Raw genomic sequence first — 16,564 nt, 5'->3', positions numbered from 1 at the left:
ATTTGCTGTAAATACATAAGTTTGTACTGGATAAAATACCAAATCATGTATTTAGAGACAGCCTCAAAAATTCAGTCCATAAATGAATTTGGATACATGTGTAGTCCATTAATTTTGGATAGATGGATGAGGAGATGTGGTTAACGTAGTGGTGTGTGAAACTGTGTGAAAGTTGGCAATGATAAACTGGTGTTTGGCTATGGAACCAAACTGTTTATTGAAAAAAGTGAGTTGAAACTTTTATATCTTTTCATAACAAAGATGTTTCCACATGTCTTTACAAAAAGGCAGCAATGTCATAATACATAATTCACTCTTTGGGAGTGTAGGAATGGCTGACGAGACCTTCCATTTAGATTCTGAATATGCATTTACTCAGGTTGCTTTGTTTGAAATGAAATTAAATCAATTTAGTATCAAATTGTGTAAACTAATATTGGAATAAATAAAAGCCAATTCACCGATGGTCCCTTTACATAATATCTTTCTGTTCTGTCTATCCTAACACATTCTTATTAGACAAGATAGATGGATAGAGTCAGAATACATTTTGTTGTGGCATGTAGCTTTGTGTGAATAGAAACAATAACAAGATCATTTTTGGAAGTGGAACTGAGTTGGCTGTGGGCTCACGTAAGTTACTTAAGCATTTCAGGCTTAAATATTCCTAACAGTTTAGAAAGATTTGCTCCTGAAACAGTATTTCAGATTTAAATGTGCCTTAAAGTGTAGAAATATCTATTCCTGAATAATTTTTAAGAGCTGTTGTGAGATGATGCGTTACTATCAGTAATACATACACTGCTTTGCAAAGACCTGTAAAGTCTTGCTTGTGTGGAAGGATTTTAACTTTATATTAACACATGACCATCTAGAGTTATAAAACTAATGGGAATGTAAACAGATTTTTTTCTTGGAACTAAAAACCTTGATACATGTTGACATAGTAGGAAAACAGTGAGTGGTAGTTTTTGGTCTGGACCAAACCTCTGTGTGACTACTGGAGGAGGCAATAGGATTATATTTGCGACTGGCACTAAACTAACAGTGGAGAATCGTAAGTTCAGTTCTTTTCAATTGTGTAAGAAACAACCAACCTCATTGTAAATTTAAGGGAATACAAAAATGTAGCATCTTAGTGAAATTTATTTGGTTTGTTGAAGTAAAAGAAAGTACAAACCATCCTTCTGTTATGCATAAAGCTTCAAAATTCTAAATGCATGCATTAATTTATGGCATTCATCATACAGGTCTAAACTCTGGTGTGCTATCCATCTGATATTGTGTGTATTTATCATACAAATTCAACCACTGGTATGCATTTGGTGGAACAGTAACACGACTGTATTTATGAGAAAAATTCATATAAATATGTCAATTATGTGTAAAACCTCTGGAGAATAGAGCACAAGAGGTTTGTGCTGAGGAAGAATGTATTGTGTGAATTCTATTGACGACAGGATTCTTTTTGGAAAAAGAACTCAGCTCATTGTTGAACCAGGTGACACTTTATTTCACTGTTATTATAACGCACACAGTGTTTTGCAAAAACTAAGTCCTGTTTGTGTGAAAAGCTTTTAACTTTATAATATTACACAACCGTTTAGAGTTAGACAACCAGTGGGAATGAAAACTTATTTTTTGTCTTGGAACTCAAAACCTTGATACATGTTAATGTAGGAAAACAGTGAGTGGTAGTTTTTGGTCTGGACCAAACCTCTGTGTGAATAGTGGAGTAAGCGGGAGGATTATATTTGGAACTGGCATTAAACTAATAGTGGAAAACCGTAAGTTAACATTTTATTATTTTATTTACACAGAGAACAACAAACCTAATTATGAAAAAAGAAGAAAAAAAAACCCAATTGAGCATCTTAATTAAATGTATTCGGTTTGAGCAAGTTTATGGTAGAAGAAAGAAAGCAAAACAATAAATATCCTTCTGATATTGTATATATATATTTCAAACCAATTCCAGCACATGTCATACTAATTCCAGGAACATTAACACTATATTTATGGCTGTGTTTATGAGAAGAATCCATATTAAAATTTCAAATATGTGTAAAACCTCTGGAGAATAGAGCACAACAGTTTGTGTTGGGGAGGAATGTATTGTGTGTATACTGGTGGGGACAGAATTCTTTTTGGTAAAGGAACTCAACTCACTGTTGAAACAGGTGACACTTTATTTCATTGTTATCATGATAGCTTTGTATGCTGACTTTTGTAGAAATACAATATAGGAAAACAGGAAACAAGACATTTCTTGTAATTTCTGAAACATAAATTATTAGCAGTATTAACTGTGTTATTGACTATCATGAAGTTTCAAATGCACTATCAAGCAGAAGTAAGTGGTATTAGATGAAAAAGTAAATCAGGATATATAGAGACGATCAGTAACTGGGAGATTGTTGTTGATGGTCCGTTTTGGTGAGTTATATTTGATAAAGAGTGTACTGCAGTGTGAAGGCTGCAAATAGGATCAAGATCATATTTGGCAAAGCTACCAGGCTGAAAGTGGAATCCAGTAAGTTTTAAATCTTGCTGAAACATAACACAGATAAATACAGATTAAGAGGTAGATCATTAAACAATATGTTAATTGTTTTAGACCTGGTCTGTTCTACATTGTACTGTGAGATTGACATTTGCTGTAAATACATAAGTTTGTACTGGATAAAATACCAAATCATGTATTTAGAGACAGCCTCAAAAATTCAGTCCATAAATGAATTTGGATACATGTGTAGTCCATTAATTTTGAATAGATGGATGAGGAGATGTGGTTAACGTAGTGGTGTGTGAAACTGTGTGAAAGTTGGCAATGATAAACTGGTGTTTGGCCATGGAACCAAACTGTTTATTGAAAAAAGTGAGTTGAAACTTTTATATCTTTTCATAACAAAGATGTTTCCACATGTCTTTACAAAAAGGCAGCGATGTCATAATACATAATTCACTCTTTGGGAGTGTAGGAATGGCTGACGAGACCTTCCATTTAGATTCTGAATATGCATTTACTCAGGTTGCTTTGTTTGAAATGAAATTAAATCAATTCAGTATCAAATTGTGTAAATTAATATTGGAATAAATAAAAGCCAATTCACCGATGGTCCCTTTACATAATATCTTTCTGTTCTGTCTATCCTAACACATTCTTATTAGACAAGATAGATGGATAGAGTCAGAATACATTTTGTTGTGGCATGTAGCTTTGTGTGAATAGAAACAATAACAAGATCATTTTTGGAAGTGGAACTGAGTTGGCTGTGGGCTCACGTAAGTTACTTAAGCATTTCAGGCTTAAATATTCCTAACAGTTTAGAAAGATTTGCTCCTGAAACATTATTTCAGATTTAAATGTGCCTTAAAGTGTAGAAATATCTATTCCTGAATAATTTTTAAGAGCTGTTGTGAGATGATGCGTTACTATCAGTAATACATACACTGCTTTGCAAAGACCTGTAAAGTCTTGCTTGTGTGGAAGGATTTTAACTTTATATTAACACATGACCATCTAGAGTTATAAAACTAATGGGAATGTAAACAGATTTTTTTCTTGGAACTAAAAACCTTGATACATGTTGACATAGTAGGAAAACAGTGAGTGGTAGTTTTTGGTCTGGACCAAACCTCTGTGTGACTACTGGAGGAAGCAGGAGAATTATATTTGGGACTGGCATTAAACTAATAGTGGAGAATCGTAAGTTACATTTTGATATTTTATTTACACAGAGAACAACAAACCTAACTGTAAAAAAAAAAAAAAAAAAAAAAAAATTGAGCATCTTCATGAAATATATTCGGTTTGAGCAAGTTTATGGTTGAAGAAAGAAAGCAAAACAAAAACTATCCTTCTGATATTGTGTGTATTTAACATACAAAATGCAACACTGGTGTGCATTTAGTGGAATCATTAACAATGGTCTGTATTTATTAGAAGATTCACATTGTCCATGTCATTATGTTTTTGTCATGAAGACTAAGAATGTGTGACTGTTGATACTTACAAAATAGTTTTTGCCAAAGGCACTCAGCTCTATACTGAAGCAGGTGAGAAATAATACTTCATTTCGAGTGCCTAGGAATTTAATTCCTCTCACCAGTGGTCGTGAGCAGTGAAGAATTTTTGTTATAGATTGTAGCTTTGTGTGACTAGAGGAAATGAGAAGATCACTTTTGGACATGGTACTACATTGACAGTGGTTTCACGTAAGTTCTGTAAAATGACAGGTTTAGATATTTTACAGGTAAGGCTTAGAAAAGATCTGTATAGATATATGTAAAGTCCTGCTGTGAATTAAGTTATATTATATAATATTAATACATGAGCATCTAATGCGTATATGATGTGTATATGATGAATTAGATACTATAATATTCATACTTAGATTCATAAAGAATCATAAAGGTTATATTACAATTAACATGATACAAATTAAAATAAGATATTTACTTCTTTAATTTATTTATTGTTTGAACAGCATACTACAATAGTTTATTAAAAAATACAATTATTGGGCATTAAGCAAATGGCTAAAAACCTTAAGCATTAAAACATAAGACGATATTTATTTCTTTATTTATTTGGTTTGAACAGCATACTACAATATTCTGGACATTAAGATAAAAACTGTAAGCATTAAAACAGGAGGGATGCAAAATGCCTTAATGCTTGTATGTTAACATAGTAGGAAAACAGTGAGTGGTAGTTTTTGGTCTGGACCAAAACTCTGTGTGAATACTGGAGGAGGCAATAAGATTATATTTGGGACTGGCACTAAACTAACAGTGGAGACCCGTAAGTTCAGTTCTTTTCAATTGCGTAAGAAACAACCAAGCTCACTGTAAATTTAAGGGAATACAAAAATGTAGCATCTTAGTGAAATTTATTTGGTTTGTTGAAGTAAAAAGAAAGTACAATCCATCCTTCTGTTATGCTTAAAGCTTCAAAATTATAAGTGCATGCATTAATTTATGGCATTCATCATACAGGTCTAAAAAGTAGTGTACTGTCCATCTGATATTGTGTGTATTTATCATACAAATTCAACCACTGGTGTGCATTTGGTGGAACAGTAACATGACTGTATTTATGAGAAAAATTCATATAAATATGTTAAATATGTGTAAAACCTCTGGAGAATAGAGCACAACAGGTTTGTGCTGAGGAAGAATGTATTGTGTGAATTCTATTGACGACAGGATTCTTTTTGGAAAAAGAACTCAGCTCATTGTTGAACCAGGTGACACTTTATTTCACTGTTATTATAACGCACACAGTGTTTTGCAAAAACCTAAGTCCTGTTTGTGTGAAAAGCTTTTAACTTTATAATATTACACAACCATTTAGAGTTAGAAAACCAGTGGGAATGAAAACTTATTTTTTGTCTTGGAACTCAAAACCTTGATACATGTTAATGTAGGAAAACAGTGAGTGGTAGTTTTTGGTCTGGACCAAACCTCTCTGTGAATACTGGAGTAAGCAGGAGGATTATATTTGGAACTGGCATTAAACTAATAGTGGAAAACCGTAAGTTAACATTTTAATATTTTATTTACACAGTGAACAACAAACCTAATTGTAAAAAAAGAAGAAAAAAAAACAATTGAGCATCTTAATTAAATGTATTCGGTTTGAGCAAGTTTATGGTAGAAATAAGAAAGCAAAACAATAAATATCCTTCTGATATTGTGTGTATATATTTCATACCAATTCCAGGAACATTAACACTGTATTTATGGCTGTGTTTATGAGAGAAATTCATATAAAATGTCAAATATGTGTAAAACCTCTGGAGAATAGAGCACAATAGTTTGTGTTGGGGAGGAAGATAATGTGTGAACACTGGTGACAAAAGAATAATTTTTGGCAAAGGAACTCAGCTCACTGTTGAAACAGGTGACACTTTATTTAATTGTTATCATGATGCATTTGTATGCTGATTTTTGTAGGAATACATTATAGGAAAACAGGAAACAAGTAAGACATTTCTTGTAATTTCTGAAACAAATTATTAGCAGACTATCATAAAGTTATCGACTCTCATAAAGTTTCAAATGCATTATCAAATAGAAGTATGTGGTATTAAATGAAAAAGTAAATCAGGATATATAGAGATGATTAGTAACAGAGATTGTTGTTGATGGTCCGTTTTGGTGAGTTATATTTGATAAGGAGTGTACTGCAGTGTGAATGCTGCAGATAGGAACAAGATCATATTTGGCAAAGCTACCAGACTGAAAGTGGAATCCAGTAAGTTTTAAATGTCATTGAAACATAACACAGGTAAATAAAGATTAAGAGGTAGATCATTAAACATTATGTTAGTTGTTTTAGACCTGGTCTGTTCTACATTGTACTGTTAGATTGACATTTGCTGTAAGTACATACATTTGTAATGGATAAAATACCAAATCATGCATTTAGCAACAGACTCAAAAAATCTTAAAGATTAATTTGCAAACATGTATAGTCCATTAATTTGGATAGATGGATGAGGAGATGTGGTTAATGTAGTGGTGTGTGGAACTGTGTGACATTTAGCAATGATAAACTCGTGTTTGGCCATGGAACCAAGCTGTTTATTGAAAAAAGTGAGTTGAAACTTTTATCTTTTAATAATAAGGCATACATGTCCCCACATGTCTTTATAAAAAGGCAGTGATGTCATATAATACATAATTTACTCCTTGGGAGTTTAGGAATGGCTGACAAGACCTTACACTGATATTTTAAATATGCATTTACTCAGGTTGCATTGTTTTAGATTAAATTAAATAAATTCAGTATCAAATTCAACAAATCAATATTGGAATAAATAATAGCCGATTCACTTATAGTCCCTTGACACAATATATTTATGTTTTGTCTATTCTAACTCATTCTTATTAGACAGGCAGGATGGATAGAGTCAGAGTACATTTTGTTGTGGCATGTATCTTTGTGTGAATAGAGGGAATGACAAGATCATTTTTGGAAATGGAACTGAGCTGGTTGTGGGCTCACGTAAGTTCCTTAAGCTTTTCAGGCTTAAATATTCCTTACACTTTATAAAAATCTGCTCTTGAATCAGTATTTTAGGTTTGAGTTTGCCTTAAAGTTTAGAACTATCTGATTCTGAATAATGTTTAAGAGCTGTTGTGAGATGATACATTACTATCAGTCATGCATATACTGCTTTGCAAAGACCTGCAAAGTCTTGTTTGTGTGCAAGGATTTTAACTTTATATTAACACATGACCATCTAGAGTTATAAAACTAATGGGAATGAAAACAGATTTTTTTTTTTTGTCTTGAAACTAAAAACCTTGATACATGGTAACGTAGTAGTAAAACAGTGAGTGGTAGTTTTTGGTCTGGACCAAACATCTGTGTGAATACTGGGGCAGTCAGGAGGATTATATTTGGGACTGGAATTAAACTAATAGTGGAGACCCGTAAGTTGACTTTTAACATTTTACTTACATAAAAAACAACAAAGCTAATTGTAAAAATACCTAACAAAAATGCAGCATCCTAGTGAAATGTATTCAGTTTGAGCAGGTTTAATGCAGAAGAAAGAAAGTAAAATACTAACTATCTTTCTGATACTGTGTGTATTTATTTTACAAAGTCCAATACTGGTGTGCATTTAGTGGAACACTAACACTGGGCTGTATTTATGAGAAGAATCCATATACAAATGTCAAATATGTGTAAAACCTCTGGAGAATAGAGCACAACAGTTTGTGTTTGGGAGGAATGTATTGTATGTATAATGACAGGGACAGCATTCTTTTTGGTAAAGGAAGTCAACTCACTGTTGAAGCAGGTGATACTTTATTTCATTTTTATCATGAATTTATATGCTAATTTTTGAAGAAATACATTACAGGAAAACAGGAAACAAGTAAGTGGTATTAGATGAAAAAGTAAATCAGGATATATAGAGATGATTAGTAACAGAGATTGTTGTTGATGGTCCGTTTTGGTGAGTTATATTTGATAAGGAGTGTACTGCAGTGTGAAGGCTGCAGATAGGAACAAGATCATATTTGGCAAAGCTACCAAGCTGAAAGTGGAATCCAGTAAGTTTTAAATCTCGTTAAAACAACACAGGTAAATACAGATTAAGGGATAGGTCATTAGAAAATTGTTCATTGTTTTAGACTTAGTCTGTTCTACATTGTACTGTGACAGTGCGATTTGCTACATATGTTTTGTGCTGGATAAAATACCAAATAATGCATTTAGCAAATCAGTCTTTAAAAATAATTTGGATACATGTGTAATACATGAACTTGGATAGATGAGTGAGGAGATGTTGTTAATGTAATGGTGTGTGAAACTGTGTGACATATAGCAGTGATAAACTGATGTTTGGCCATGGAACCAAGCTGTTTATTGAAAAAAGTGAGTTAAACCTTTATTTTTACAACAAGGCAGAGGTTTTCCTATGTCTTCATAAATAATAGCTAATGGGACCTATTGTTGAGAGATTATAAATATGCATATGGTTGTTACGTTTTTTCAAATGAAATCAAATTCAATATAAAATTCTACAAATTAGTTTTAGAATAAATGAAAGTCTGCATTTATTATATCTATCTGTTCTGTCTTTCTCAATCAACACTGCCTTATTAGATTATTAGATTGGATTAGGTTACTAGGTGTCCATCCACCTAGTAACCTAATCCAATCTAAGAATATATATATATATATATATATATATATATATATATATATATATATATATATATATATAAGATGGTCCTAGGGAGTAACTGTAGTATACATACATAATACATATTTAATAACATTTGCTACGGGTGGTTTTGTAGTTAATGTAGGGGTCTTTTATACCGTGTGACTACTGACAGTGTTGGAAATATTATTTTTGGTCAAGGAACTAATCTTTTTATCCATACAAGTAAGTCAAGCCCTATAACATACCATCACTATTAAAATATGAACAAAAGTGTGCTCATAGGTTAAAAAAATACATTTTTGCAAATCTTAGTCTAAAGTTATGAAAGCATGACTTTGATATGCCTCTCACTGGAAATTTTATTTTATCAACAACTTCTACATGTTTTATGTCACCATTTTACATAACAGGTCAGAGTGGAAAAACAGAAGATTAATTTGAACATTTTCTAAACATGGTATTTGAGTGAAGACAACTCACATTGTAAACGGTCTGTAGTACTGATGTAGTTCAGTTGGCGCTGGAGTATTTGGTGTGGTGTGCACCTTTGTGTGACTCAAGGAGTTGACAGGGTCATTTTTGGAATAGGCTCCAAACTCCTTGTTGACACTGGTAAGTAAATTGCCTAAATCTAAGTGTCTTTTACACAAGGACCATCAGACCATTAGACACTGTCTGATGCATTCAAATTTATATTTAACAATAAATACATTGTTGTAGTTGAATGTTTTTCAGTCATTTCTTTCTGAGGGACACACATTGTGACTTAACTGCATTACTGTTTAGACAGTGACGTCAGTTTGTCCTTCAAGCCCCTTTTTTAGAGTTCTGTAAATTCACGTGTAATGTAAAAAAGATGATGTGCTGCTTTTTTCTAGTTTAAAATCAGTTTAAAAAGCATAAAGGCAAATGAAGAAGTGGCTTGATGTTTTAAAGTGAGTTGGTGTGAGTGTTATTGTACCAACATTTGAACAAATTAAAATTAGAAAGATGTTAAAAAAACAGACACCAGCCAATTGTTAATCATTCAGAACAAATCATAGTTCTTAAAAATGTACCTTAGGTTCTTAATTGTGTGTGGGAAATTATTGAAGTGGCACATTCTACTGTGTGGATGATGGTAGCCAAACAAAACTAATCTTCGCTAAAGGAACAATGCTTACCATTATTTCAAGTAAGTAATCGGTGACATTAATTCAACTATTGTCACTGGCTAATAAGACAGTAACAAGGCTATATCAACTGACATTTCTATCCACTTCTTTTCCTGAAGTCACTGTGCAATTAATTTTTTTAATGTTATATGTAAATTAATCTTATTTAGGTTCCCAAAGGTGTAGTACTACATATTGATTCTACTTTTACATGAATATGAATGTATAAATTTAATTCATTAATGCATGTGTAATGCTAAATATATATAAGAAAACTATTATTTTTAGGGAATAGGCACATACATAAACATTTGCTCAGGTCATTGCACGTTCTGGAAAAACCTAAACAATACAAGAATAAGATTGCTTATCCTGGTTGCAGTGAGGTTTGTTGATGGGCCTGTGTGATGGTGTGAATGATGCTGGCTCAAAGATTACATTTGGGAGAGGCACGAGGCTTTTCGTGGACCAAAGTAAGGATCACTTTGGTCTTTATTGACTAGTTTAATGACAACAGAGGAGGCGATACTTGTCTTTGTTTCTATTTAAAAGTATAGCATATAAAACAGATGGAGCTAAAAAATCTGTAATGCTACATAATGCTAGATAATTCTCAGTGCTCTATGACTATTCTGCATATGTTCTGCATGCACGGACTGTTTGACTTAGTCTTAAAGTATGTATGAATGCTGGGGGATTCAGGCTTATCTTTGGTGATGGAACACAACTCACTGTGGAATCAGGCTAGTGTTCTATTCATCATAATGCCTATTAATGTTGCCGTTAAGCATGATACAAATGATAACATTTTAAAGACTGCTTTTTTGTTACCTGCTTGGTTCATAGTACTGTTTGTACATCAGTGATACTACCATTGCCACAGGACGCCATAGTTTAAATGTTATGCAGGGTAACAGTGTGTGTCTGACTATGGAGGGAAAATGATATTAGGCAAAGGAACCAGGCTGCTGGTGGAGTCAAGTAAGAGCTCGTTCTATAGCACCACTGTGGTTCTTGTTCTAGATCACTACTGTGGTTCTTGTTCTAGATCACTACTGTGGTTCTTTTTTTATATCTCCAATGTGGTTCTTGTTCTAGATCACTACTGTGGTTCTTTTTTTATATCTCCAATGTGGTTCTTGTTCCAGATCACTACTGTGGTTCTTGTTCTAGATCACTATTCTGTTCTTGCTCTATATCTCTACAGTGGTTCTTGCTCTATGATTACTGAGACAATAGACTCAGTCTTTAAAATGATTCTGGATACATGGATAGGCCATTAATTTGAATAGGTGAGTGAGGAGCTGTTAATGTAGTGGTGTGTGAAATTGTGTGACATTTGGCAATACTAAACTGGTGTTTGGCCATGGAACCAAGCTATTTATTGAAAAAAGTGAGTTAAACTTTTAATTATTTTCATAAAAAGGCAGAGATTTTCCTGTGTTTTCTTAAAATGGCACTACTAGAATGATTCTAAGTATGTCTTTACAAAAGTTACATTGTTTCAGCTGAAATCAAATTTAATATAAAATTCTCTAAAAATCTCTATTAGAATAAATGAGTGCCAGTTTTAAAAATCATGTTATCATTATATCTGCCTATCCTGTAGAGTGGTTTATGTCCTATATCACTATTGTTGTTCTTAGTGCATAATATATAATCCATAAATATATGCATGTGACATAAATTCCAAGGTACACACACTGTAATTAGCTTAAGACTGTGGTCTGGTGCCAGTTACACCAAAAACTACAAATGATATTACAGTGCGTGAGAGAGCAATTATTTATTATTTTAAACAACGATCATTTTAGTAGGTACATTTAATAAAACTGTAATCTTAGAGATCTATTGTTCTGGAGTAGACATGGCTAGTTAGTTTACACAGCAGAGTTACTGGTATGAAGTTTCACAGTGTGTGAATACTGGCAGTGGATATGGAAAATTGATCTTTGGTTCAGGCATAAAATTAATAATCAATTCCAGTAAGTATAATGTATTATTCTTCACATATTCTTTCCACTAGTCCACAAGTTCACAATGATGTATTGTGGCATCGTTTTCACTATAAGAATAGTATGGTTTATATACATACAAGTATGAGAATCACTATGAAAACAAATTCTTGATGTTTTACAATGAATGATCAGTCTATGTTAAATATAAAAGACACTTGTACATTAGTGATGTTTAGTATTTAAAAGAAGCTTTTCATAGATATCAGTCAAGGTTTCTTGATTCAAATGTATAGCCTATATACACATCTTAAGGTGTTATATATTCTAACCATGAAAGGTACATTCTCACAGTTCTTATTTGGGTCATTAACTGATAATACAATCTGGGATTAATTATATGGAACATATTATTAAGTTGTGTTATAAGAACACAGAAGGTCCACTATTAATAACACTCAGGAAACCTATTTAGTCTTGCGCTCGCACAGTTCTTTACAACAACTTGAAAATGTTTTCAGCAGAAGCCTTTCAAAAATTCAAAAACTAGTAGCAGCAACAATAGGGTGCTTAACTGAATCATTATGAAATGTTAGTTATTAAGAGGCAACAATAATTAATTCTCTTTAGAGGATATGTTAGTAGGTAGGAAATATGTCATTGTACAAATAGGATATTCATATATATTCATATATCTGACTGAATTAGAAGTATCAGCTGAGCCTTTGTGACTGCATTTATACTGCATGGTTGCGAACAGACAACCAGAATGTATTTGCCAAGCCATTTACTGCTGTGTGACTGGGAGTGGGGGAGGATATAAAATGATATTTGGAAAAGGCACAAAACTTCAAGTAAACTCAGGTAGGACATGATAACAATTTATATTGATAATCTGATTTACAGTACATCCAACCTTGGATTGCTACTGCTAATACAGATCCACTCTATATTTCACAGTACAATACTGGACAGTATGTTAACTGGACAGTATGTAATTTTACTTCAGCCAAAGTTACTGGTCATATGAATTCAGTTCTCTACAGAGAAAATAGAAACCATACTAGTGAAGTGGGAAAACATTTCTTTGTGTGCTGATAAGACAGTCAGAATGCCAAATATTAATTTGTCAACATACAGTACTATCTTATGAGAAATGAATAACATTGTGTAATAACATCTGACATTTGTCAACTTCCAATTATGGTTTTCATAAATATGATTCAAATCTTAAATGGAAAATCTCTCAACTTTTATACCATTTACTTTGCAACAGTGCATTACTAGGCTCAGCTCTTGTGCTACAGGGATTTTGGTGCATTGTCTAATAATGTGTGACTAAGGGAAGTGGATATAAGATTCTCTTTGGCTCAGGCATCGAACTGATAATTGATACAAGTAAGTTAATTCTATAAAATGTAACGCTTGTAAATTAAGAATGTAATTTCAGGGGTTTCATTATTGTACTGCAATTACTGTAGTGTAATTACGCCTTATTCAAGATTAGCAAGATTTATGAAAACCAAAGACAGTATTGTGCCATAATGTCAAATTTTGGAGAGCTGGGCTAGGCTTTTGCAAAAATTAAAAATGAGGTGAATTTCAAAGGAAATTACAGTACATCTTTGTGGCAGCAGTAAATGTGTTTTTGTGTGGCTGGATAATAGTGTGTGACTAACTCAGGACAGAAGCTAATATTTGGGAAAGGAACAAAGCTTATAGTCATATCAGGTAGAGTCTACTTTTTCTATATTTATTTTTTAAAGAAAGTTAAAAAATTAAATGACATTTGAAGAAGTATTTAAAGAATTATGTAATTGTTTATTGGTTATCCTAGTGGCACCTCAATATTTTCTACATTCAGTACATTTGCGATACAACTACAGTTTGTATTTCTTCTTATACACTTTATGAATAAAGTAAGTTCAGTGAAGTACAGTGCAGAGTATCACATGAGAAAAGATTTCTTGCTCAGGGACAGAACAGTGTGTGACAGACACTGGAGTCCAGAGAATACACTTTGCCTCTGGAACCAAACTGGTTGTTCAGAAAAGTAAGTTAAAATCTAAAATAAAAGAAGAAAAAAGAAAGTGTTCTACAACAATGTAATGTTGCACTGATCTAAACATTTTTATTAATATGCAGGTTTGTCCTAATATAAATAGTTCTACTGTACAATACTGGCAATGTGACAAGTTTAACAAATATATGTTTCCCCTTACCAGATTTTATCCATGATACTTGTAGATGCATGAAATTTTATATAAATGAGGGCTTTCATTAGCACATTAATGTACTGCTAGGCCCTTTAGGTGGAAGGTTTTTATTTGGTGGTTTTGTGCTGTGTGACTACTGGAAGTGGAGATTACAGAATTATCTTTGGCAGTGGCACAAAGCTGATCATTGAGACAAGTAAGTTCATTACATGAATGTAAAATGCAATGAATTCTACTTTAAAATTTGTAGAGCATGTGGAGTTAGAATTTTTTTAAATCAGATTTTACTGGAAATTGTGATAGCTTGCATAATTTACTTTTACAGTATTGCTACCGCCATAATTAAGGTCCAATGGACAGTTAACAAAAAATGTGCTTGAATGGCTTGCAGAAAGCCCTTAATGATGTGGATGTATAGATCTGAAAGAAGGAATCTATATAATGGAACCAAACCAAAAAACAAATAATATTTTAGTCCCTATTACAAGACAGCAAGATAAAAACAGGGCCCCACTGCATATCACTGCATAACAGCAGTTTAAATTCTAGTCATTATTTTCTTAATTTCTAACAAATCATGTTAGGAAATCATGTATACTGCTCTATTCGCAGAGAACATATTTTTGTGTTGTGTTGTATCTGTGTGTGACTAATACACAGAAAGTACTATTTGGAAAAGGAACAAGGCTCACAGTAATGTCAGGTAGGGTTTATCTTTTCTACATTTAATTTTTGTAAAAAGAATGATGATAATATACAGGACCTTAAAATGCTTACCTCCTAAAATATGTGCCAATTGTTAATTTCTAGTTTGAAGTCTACTGTTTGTAGATAAACTGTGATATTGTTATTAACAATGAAAAATGGTCAGTTCATAGGTCACATTGATAAAATAGATTACTATTAAATAAACGCTATTAGATTACCATTACAGTTCTCTATATATATATGCTTTGTGGTATATGTACTCCAAACACTGTATGACAGCCACAGAGAAGCTTATTCTTGGAGAAGTAACAATATATAATCTACAAGGTTCTATATATTCTTAACTTTCATACTTGTCTTTGTCATTGTTCCAAGAAATCTGTTTCAGATAGATTCCAAACCAACATGGAACATAAAATTTTAGAATATTAAAATCTTATTTTAAGAATGTTTTGGCTGTATACAAGCAGTATACAAATGTAAACGAGCTTATACTTGGTAAAGCAAATGTATTTTTAATGAATTGGCTTCCAAATCTTTAAACAAACATTTGAGTAGTGCAGGGACTCAGACTACCAGCAGGCATTTTTTGGGGCAAACATTGAAGAATTTAATTTAGAAATATAGAATAGATCAAAAATAGATTAAGTAGATTCTAATTATATATTATAATTGTTAAATTAGCTATGACTTAGGATGTAATCTAAATACAATTATATAATTTAAAATTGTTAATGTCAATAAATTTAATTTAGACATTAGTCTAAAGTAGTCGATATGTTTTTGCTTGAGGACTGTCTAGTGTGTGACTAATGTTGAAGTCAGTAAAATATTTTTTGGCTCTGGAACCAAACTGATCATTGAAAGAAGTAAGTCTTCCACAAAAATTTGGTAAGACACAAAGGTATTTGAGATTATTATTTTCCTTTTGTCTAGGTTTGATTCCTATGATACATAAACAAACTGATAGACTAACACAACACCAAACAAAGTTTTTAAAGTGTAAAGTTTTTGTTACATGGTTTTATAATGTGTAACTACTGGAGCATTAAACAAGATCATCTTTGGCACAGGCACAACACTGACAGTTGAGACAAGTAAGTTACTATATTAACTGCATTATTAGTGGTAAAAATACAATTGCCCTGAAATGATATTTAACAGGATGTATATGTGAAATATATGGCAGTGTTTAACCTACAGATTGTTAGGGCAGAGGTTGATGGATATTTGGTAGGGCATAAAATTCTCCCAAACCAATTTTGTTTATTGCTCTGTCTGTGTCCCAGACATTTTCTTAGACATAAAGTTATCTATTGTAGATTATTCTGAATTGAGAATTACACTGTCAAATGCAACACCAGACTAGATCACAAAGACCAGTCATTAATACAAAGATCATTAAACTGTTTAGTAGTGAATGTTTTACATATTTTCATTAACACTATACCAAGGAAGCACTTGCCTATTTAACATGATTCTGAGTAGTTGTAAAAGTGTGTGACTAGCTTTGCAGCACAGAAATTAATCTTTGGGAAAGGAACACAGCTCACAATAATGGCAGGTAATGTTTCATATGACTGCTTTTCATTTTCATAATAGCACTTTTCCCTCGTCACACACATGTCCATGGGAAGAAATGTAAAAGTAAAAATATTTTAGCAGTTTTCATATATTACACTTCAGATGAAGCTTTAGTCTGTCTACAATATATATATATATATATATATATATATATATATATATATATATATATATATATATATATATAGGTCCAATTAAATTGGTGAAGTTCAAATAATGTCAATTGATGACAGTATTCAGTTAGACTAAAG

General features: G+C 32.3%; 1 protein-coding gene across 6 annotated transcripts in view; it reads left to right on the top strand.

Moving 5' to 3' along the window:
• The first annotated feature begins 2,095 nt into the window (after positions 1 to 2,095).
• The window catches only part of LOC145652601 (M1-specific T cell receptor alpha chain-like), a 54,085-nt gene continuing 39,616 nt past the window's right edge, over positions 2,096 to 16,564 (top strand). The window contains exon 1 of one of the 6 annotated variants that reach the window (XM_081703460.1): positions 2,096 to 2,180. In XM_081703460.1, the coding sequence (XP_081559586.1) occupies positions 2,111 to 2,180 (70 nt within the window). In that variant the 5' untranslated portion in view covers positions 2,096 to 2,110. Of the gene's footprint in view, positions 2,181 to 5,167; positions 5,253 to 9,813; positions 9,871 to 10,776; positions 10,832 to 12,614; positions 12,670 to 14,702; positions 14,725 to 16,564 lie in introns of those variants that run through there. The other 5 variants (XM_081703459.1, XM_081703468.1, XM_081703465.1 and 2 more) reach the window with 5 other exon arrangements.

Source organism: Electrophorus electricus, chromosome 20 (genome assembly GCF_041902795.1).
Source record: "Electrophorus electricus isolate QZ-2024a chromosome 20, ASM4190279v1, whole genome shotgun sequence".
Lineage (NCBI taxonomy): Eukaryota > Metazoa > Chordata > Actinopteri > Gymnotiformes > Gymnotidae > Electrophorus > Electrophorus electricus.
This window is presented reverse-complemented; position numbering and strand designations above follow the sequence as displayed.